We start from the raw sequence: 7859 nt of genomic DNA, 5'->3' as shown, positions 1-7859 counted from the left end.
AGAGAGAGAGAGAGAGAGAGAGAGAGAGAGAGAGAAGCACTGATTTGTTGTTCCATTTATTCATGCATTCATTGGTTGCTCCTTGTGTGTGCCCTGACTAGTGATTGAACCATAACCTTGGCATAATATCAGGATGATGCTTTAACCAACTGACCTACCAGGTGGCCAGGGCCTTTTCTTTTATCTCCTCCCAGTTCGAAATGCTTGCATCTCTTAATAGTCAGCATTCTCTTAGATCTGTAGTTGGGCTCAACACATTCAAGCCTTGGCACAATCTTCTTTGTAGTTTTATTTATTTATTTTTAAAAATATATTTTATTGATTTTTTACAGAGAGGAAGGGAGAGGGATAGAGAGCTAGAAACATCGATGAGAGAGAAACATCGATCAGCTGCCTCCTGCACACTCCCCACTGGGTATGTGCCCGCAACCAAGGTACATGCCCTTGACCAGAATCGAACCCGGGATCCTTGAGTCTGCAGGCCGACGCTCTATCCACTGAGCCAAACCGGTCAGGGCTCTTCTTTGTAGTTTTAGCTTTTTTGCAGAAAATCCACCTAGTCTGCCCCCCACAACCAGTCTGCTTCCTGTCACAACGCCACTGTCCCTGCCCATACAGTGAATCCTTGCCCTTCTTGTACTGTGTTACTTTGTGGGGTTGATACTTGCCACATTCTTATAGAAAGTCCAGCGGGTTTGCCCTGGCCAGTGTGGCTCAGTTGGTACAGTGTCATCCAACAAACTGAAAGGTTGCTGGTTGATTGCGGTCAGGGCACATGACCCGGTTGCAGGCTCCATCCTTGGTCAGAGGCATGCAGGAGGTAGCCGATTGATTGAAGTTTTTCTCTCTTCCTCTCTCTTACTCTCTCTCTAAAAATCAATGAAATATCTTTAAAAAAAAAGGAAAGTCCAGCAGGTTTAAGGAACATTTATCATGTTTGCTAGAGCACTGTTGGCATGGAAAGCAAATTATATTCTTTTTAAATTGAATATGAAAACCAATCATACAAGAATGAAGAAATTATGCAAGGTCTATGTGTTGGTAGAAAATAATGGTTAAATCATTGCTTTCATTTTCATAATACTAGAAAAACATTCTATTTTATTCTTATACTAGAGGCCCATTGCAGGAAGATTCCTGCAAGAATAGGGCTTCCTGCAGCCGGAGTGAAGCAGAGAAGGGCTCCCTTCTCCACTGCCTTGCTCCCTCCCGTGTCCGCTGCCTCGGCTCTGCTCCCATCTCTGCTGCCTCAGCTCCCTCCCTTCTCCGCTGCTTTGCTCCCTTCTGCAGTGCTTGGCTTCCTTCTATGCTGTCTTCAGTCTTCACTCCGCGCCACGCCTGCGTATGCAAATTAACCACAATCTTTGTTGGGTTAATTTGCATACTCACTCTGATTGGCTGGTGGGCGTAGCGGAGTAACACCAATTTGCATGTTTCTCTTTTATTAGTGTAGATTAGTTGCTCCTCTTTGCATCTTCATATTTTTAAAGTGGTCTTTAAAACATTTTAGTTCTATATCATTGCTATTTAAGATTTATATTTGGTTTTAATGATTTATAGTCATGAGCTTTTTTTTTATAATCTGGATAGTCATTGACCTCTTTTTTTCAAAATATTTATTGTTGAGATTATTACTTATGTCCCTCTTTTTCCCCCCATTGCCTCCTCCATCCAGTTCCCGCCCCACCCCAGACCTTTGCCACCCTATTGTTTATGTTCATAGGTAATGCATATATGCATATAAGATCTTTGTTTAATCTCTTCCTGCCTCCCCAAGGCCCTTCATTCTGAGAATCGTCAGTCTGTTCCATTTCTGTGCCTCTGATTCTATTTTATTCACCAGTTTATTATGTTCATTAGATTTCTTATTCGTTTATTTTAATTTTTAGATTCAGTTGTTGATAGGTGTGTATTTGTTGCCATTTTGTTGTTAATGTTTTTGATCTTTTTCTTCTTCTTCTTAAAGAATACAAATACTCTTCAACATTTCATATAATACTGGTTTGGTGATGATGAACTCCTTTAGCTTTTTCTTGTCTGGGAATCTGTTTATCTGACCTTCAATTCTAAATGATAGCTTTGCTGGGTAGAGTAATCTTGGTTGTAGGTTTTTGCTATTCATCACTTTGAATATTTCTTGCCACTCCCTTCTGGCCTGCATAGTTTCCGTTGAGAAATCATCTGACAGTCGTATGGGCATTCTTTTGTAGGTAACTAACTGCTTTTCTCTTGCTGCTTTTAAGATTCCCTCTTTGTCTTTAGCCCTTGACATTTTAATTATGATGTGTCTTGGTGTGGTCCTCTTTGAGTTCCTCTTGTTTGGGACTCTATGTGCTTCCTGGACTTGTAAGTCTATTTCTTTCACCAGGTAGGGAAATTTTTTTGTCATTATTTCTTCAAATAGGTTTCTAATATCTCACTCTCTCTTTTCTTCTGGCACCCTCGTAATGTGAATGTTGGTATGCTTGAAGTTGTCCCAGAGGCTCCTTACACTGTCTTCATATTTTTGGATTCTTTTTTCTTTTTGCTCTTCTGGTTGGGTGTGTTTTGCTTCCTCATATTTCAAGTCATTGATTTGATTCTCAGAAACCTCTACTGTACTGTTGAGTCCCTGTATATTATTCTTTATTTCAGTCATTGTATACTTAATTTCTGACTGGTCCTTTTCCATATTTTTGGAGGTTTCTAGAAGATTCTTGAGTAACCTTATAACTGTGATTTTGAACTCTATATCCAGTAATTTACTTTCTTCCATTTCTTTCATTTGTAACATGTTTCTTTGTCTCTGCATTTTGGCTGCTTCCCTGTATTTGTTTCTATGTACTAGTATTGGGTAGGACTGCTATGTTTCCTTGAGTTGGTAGAGTAGCCTTGTGTAGCAGGTGTCATATAGAGCCCAGTGGCTCAGCCTCCCCAGTCACCTGAGCTGGGAGCTCCAGGTTCACGCCTTTGTGGGTTGTGAGCACAGTCTTGTTGTAGATGAGATTTGATTGCTGTTGGTGTCACTGGGAGGAATTGACCTCCAGGCCAATTGGCTGTGAGGACCAGCTGCAACTACAGTAGGAGAGCGGCTATGCAGGAGACACTGCTATGGAGCAGGACTTGCTTCAGTGGGGCTTTGGTGCTCACTGAGTCTGCCCCTTGAGTGTGTTGCTTATGGATGTATAGAATTGTAATCTGGTATTGTCTGACACTGATATTTTTGGATTCTTTTTTCTTTTTGCTCCTCTCGTTGGGTGTTTTTTGCTTCCTCATATTTCAAATTGTTGATTTGATTCTTAGAATCCTTCACTGCACTGTCAAATCCCTGTATATTATTCTTTATTTCAGTCAGTGTATGCTTAATTTCTGACTGGTCCTTTTCCATTTTTTTGGAGGTTTCTAGAAGATTCTTGAGTAACCTTATAACTGTGATTTTGAACTCTATATCCAGTAATTTACTTTCTTCCATTTCTTTCATTTGTAACATGTTTCTTTGTCTCTGCATTTTGGCTGCTTCCCTGTATTTGTTTCTATGTACTAGTATTGGGTAGGACTGCTATGTTTCCTTGAGTTGGTAGAGTAGCCTTGTGTAGCAGGTGTCATATAGAGCCCAGTGGCTCAGCCTCCCCAGTCACCTGAGCTGGGAGCTCCAGGTTCACGCCTTTGTGGGTTGTGAGCACAGTCTTGTTGTAGATGAGATTTGATTGCTGTTGGTGTCACTGGGAGGAATTGACCTCCAGGCCAATTGGCTGTGAGGACCAGCTGCAACTACAGTAGGAGAGCGGCTATGCAGGAGACACTGCTATGGAGCAGGACTTGCTTCAGTGGGGCTTTGGTGCTCACTGAGTCTGCCCCTTGAGTGTGTTGCTTATGGATGTATAGAATTGTAATCTGGTATTGTCTGACACTGTACACTGGCTCTTGGGTCTTCAGGGAGGTGCAAAGTCAGCCACTGCCTGGGGCCACCCAGTAGGAGCTACAGAGAGATATGCAGATTGCTCCTCTTTGTATTGGGTTTGGAAGTGCCCAGATGAGGCTCAGCTATGAAGCAAGGCAGGCTGGTGCTGGTGCCAGGTCTTGGGCCTTTTATTGATAGGTTTGGGCTCCCTGACCCAGCTTCAGCTTGTTTGAGAGATTTTAGCCTGAGCAAGGACAGGCTATTTATGCACAAAAGCTGCTGCACACAGCTTGGGTAGGGTTGTAAATTGGATGAGGCAGGGTCTTAGGGAATCACCAGGGTGAAGCAAGCAGAAATAGCTGCCAGTCAGCCCCGCCACCTGACGGAGGAAGTCCCAGCATAGGAACAATGATCCTTGTGAGCACCTCTATCTGAGAGAAAGCCACCCTGGAGTTCCAGCCCTGATGCCAGACAATCCAGTTCCTCCTTGTATGTGTCTGTGTCCCCCAGAGCCTTGTCCTGGTGCTGGAGCTCAGATGAAACGGGACTTTGTAAGTTCAGTTCGTGGTGCCTGCCTTTTAAGAAGAACAGGTGGGTCTCCAGTAGCCTCTGTGTCACTGAGCCCCAATCCCCACTGGTTTTTATAGCCCATAGTTCTTCCTGCCTGTAGGGACTTCTCTTCCCAGCTCTGGGATCCTGGGCTGGGGGTCTGGTGTGAGGCTGGGACCCCTTTCTCCCCCAGGTGGCCTCCAGTTCCTCCTTGTATGTGTCTGTGTCCCCCAGAGCCTTGTCCTGGTGCTGGAGCTCAGATGAAATGGGACTTTGTAAGTTCAGTTCGTGGTGTCTGCCTTTTAAGAAGAACAGGTGGGTCTCCAGTAGCCTCTGTGTCACTAAGCCCCAATCCCCACTGGTTTTTATAGCCCATAGTTCTTCCTGCCTGTAGGGACTTCTCTTCCCAGCTCTGGGATCCTGGGCTGGGGGTCTGGTGTGAGGCTGGGACCCCTTTCTCCCCCAGGTGGCCTCCACAGAGACGATCTCCCTCTTGATTAAAAAAGTGGCACAGGTGGGTGCCAGACCAGCCCATTCCATGCCTCCTCACCTCCTACCAGTCTCATTGTGCTTTCTTCTTTACTTCTCTAGTTGTAGGATTTCCATTCAGCCAGCTTTTCAGTGGTTCTGGATGATGGTTGTTCTGTATTTTAGTTGTAATTTTGATGTGGTTGTGGGAGGTGGTGAGTACAGACGTTTACCTATGCTGCCATCTTCAAATCTCTCAGTCATTGACCTCTTAAAAAGAATGATTTTTTCATTCGGTGTATGTAAGTATTGTCCCTTTACATTTTCTTTCATTTTATTTTTCTTGCCTATAATGAAAAGAGTAAAATCTGGGGGATGAGGTGAAAGGAGAAAATTACATTACTCAGGAAGAGTGTGAGGCACTGAAGTGTAGTGAACGCCTACTAAATTGTTTCTAAAGAAAACCTGGGCCCTGCCCTCTCAGTGATAGGACCAGGGAAGGCCTATTCCTCAAAGATGATCAACCCTGTCCAGCCAGTATGGCTCCGTGGTTGAGCATCAACCTATGAGCGAGGAGGTCATGGTTTGATTCCCAGTCAGGGCACATGCCTGGGTTGTGGGCTTAATCCCCAGTGTCCAGCGTGCAGGAGGCAGTTGATAAATGATCCTCTCTCATCATTGATGTTTCTATCTCTTTCTCTCCCTCTTCCTTCCTCTCTGAAATCAATAAAAAAAAGAAAAAAGATCAGTCCTGCCTCCTGCTCAGCTCTTTGTTAAAGCTATGCTTCCTCTATTATTTGACAACATAAAAGAGTCATACCATTAGAAAGTTTATTTCCAAATTTTGTCACTGTTTGTTTCTTCCTAATTCTTTTTTTCAAATTTCTCTACAGATAAAATAATTGTGGGTAGCTTTATGGGATACCTACGAATCTTTAACCCCCATCCTGTAAAAACAGGAGATGGGGCTCAAGCTGAAGATTTGCTTCTAGAAGTTCAGCTACGAGATCCAATACTACAAGTGGAAGTAGGAAAGTTTGTTTCGTAAGTACAGCCTACAAATTCTGGGATTTTATTTGACGTGGAGTGTATCCATCCCTCACTGTGTCATATTTGTGAATTCTTCAAAGAAAAAAAGACTATTCATGAATTGAATATGTTTTCTGAATATTGTCACCTAGGTGCTCCTCATGTACTGAACACTTTTTAACATGGAAGCCTGTACATTTAAGATCAAATCATTTAGGACTTTTTCTTTATTTTTTTTATAGTAACAGACCTAAGATGCCTGATGTATCAGAAACTTAAGGGAAAAGAGTTAAGCTCTTGAAAATAACCAAATAAAGAAATAGAACGTATTCACTTACTTAAAACACTAAATGTCCAGGTTATATAAATGTCTCTTTAAATAATTAGACAAAGTAGCAGGTATGCTACTTGGCATATAACTTTGAAGCTTTAAAATTAATTATTTGTTTGGGGTAGAGAGGTTGGTCCTTAGTTTCTTTTTTTTTTTTTAATTAAATAAATGTATTTTTATTGATTTCAGAGAGGAAGGGAGAGGGAGAGAGAGATAGAAACATTAATGATGAGAATCATTAATCAGCTGCCTCCTGCACGCCCCCCACTGAGGATCGAGCCTGCAACCCAGGCATGTGCCCTTGACTGAAATTGAACCCAGGACCCTTCAGTCCACTGGCTGACGCTCTATCCACTGAGCCAAAACAGCCAGGGCAGTCCTTAGTTTCTTAAAAGAAGCCACATTAACCCATAAAGTTAAGTCTCCCCTTACAAGAGCTTTGTTTCAAAGTACTTTATGCTTTTAAACCTAATTTATTTTAGAAAACTGTTTATTAGTTTGCACTTTGTTTAATATGTCTGCTTTTTACTTAATGATGATATTGTGGATTTTGTCTTATTGTCATACATGAATTTTCTTGAAATAAGCCTGTATTTCTTTTTTAAAAATTAAATTTATTGGATGACATTGGTTAATAATTATAGGTTTCAAGTGTATAGTTCTATGATATATCATTTGTCTATTGCATTGTGTGCCCACCACCCAAAGTCTAGTCTCCCTCTGTCACCGTATATTTGACTCCCTTTACTCTCTTCATTCTCCACACCCCCCTTTTCTTTCTGTTGTCTGTGGCTATGAGTCTGTTTTGTTCATTTGCTGCTTTCTGTTTTGTATCCCACACATGACTGAAATCAGCAGGTTCTTGTCCTTTTCCATCTGACTTATCTTGCTTAGCTTGGTGCTCTCAAGATCCACCCATGTTGTCGCAAACGGCAGTTTTTCTTCCTTAAGCCCTTGCTTCTTAATAATTTATGGAAGTATCCATTGTGAGGAGTTCTGAAGGCAGAGGTGGTCTTGTTTCCCCTGCCTCTTCTTTTTGGCCCCCCCACCTTGCCTTCTTGATCGGGAGTGCCCTGAGCTCTGGGTTTTGGCTGCCTCCATCTGCTCATCATAGTTTATGGGCCCCAGCTTCCATTTATTCAGGGCCCTGGGTCCCGCTGAGAAACCTCCCCAGCTGCTTTTGACCTTTGCCCCTCTCCTCCTGCTGTGCTTCCTTCTGACGGGCAGCTGCTTCATGGGTGCCACAGGCCGGGGCTCTGTGCACCGTGACGGGTGGCTCTGGGAGCTATGTGACTGACCTGGCTGGGACAGATCTACTCCATCTACAAGCTCATGGTGATTGGGTGCCCACTGTGTACTGGCACAGATACACGATGGGTTTATAGAGTAAGGAGCTAAAAGCACGTTTTCCTTTTTGTTTTTTTCAGAAAGTGAAATGCTGTGACAGTCATGCTGTCCAGTAGTCCTCAGTGTGGCCCTCATCTGTGTGATCACTAGCATTAGTGAGTGGATACTGTGCTAATAAGCATTTTCCAAAATACCACATGATCTCACCCATTTATGGATAATAAAGACCATAATAAACTTTTGAACAAAAATATA

General features: G+C 42.7%; 1 protein-coding gene across 2 annotated transcripts in view; it reads left to right on the top strand.

Moving 5' to 3' along the window:
* BBS9 (Bardet-Biedl syndrome 9) overlaps positions 1–7859 on the top strand; it is a 331597-nt gene that overhangs the window by 6511 nt on the left and 317227 nt on the right. For both annotated transcript variants that reach the window (XM_014541095.1, XM_005868077.2), the window contains exon 3: positions 5791–5941. In XM_014541095.1, the coding sequence (XP_014396581.1) occupies positions 5791–5941 (151 nt within the window). The remainder of the gene's footprint in view (positions 1–5790; positions 5942–7859) is intronic.

The sequence above is a fragment of the Myotis brandtii genome, unplaced genomic scaffold (assembly GCF_000412655.1).
Source record: "Myotis brandtii unplaced genomic scaffold, ASM41265v1 scaffold260, whole genome shotgun sequence".
NCBI classification, from domain to species: Eukaryota; Metazoa; Chordata; class Mammalia; order Chiroptera; family Vespertilionidae; genus Myotis; species Myotis brandtii.
Note: the sequence above shows the minus strand (reverse complement) of the source record. Positions and strands in the feature narration are given on the sequence as shown.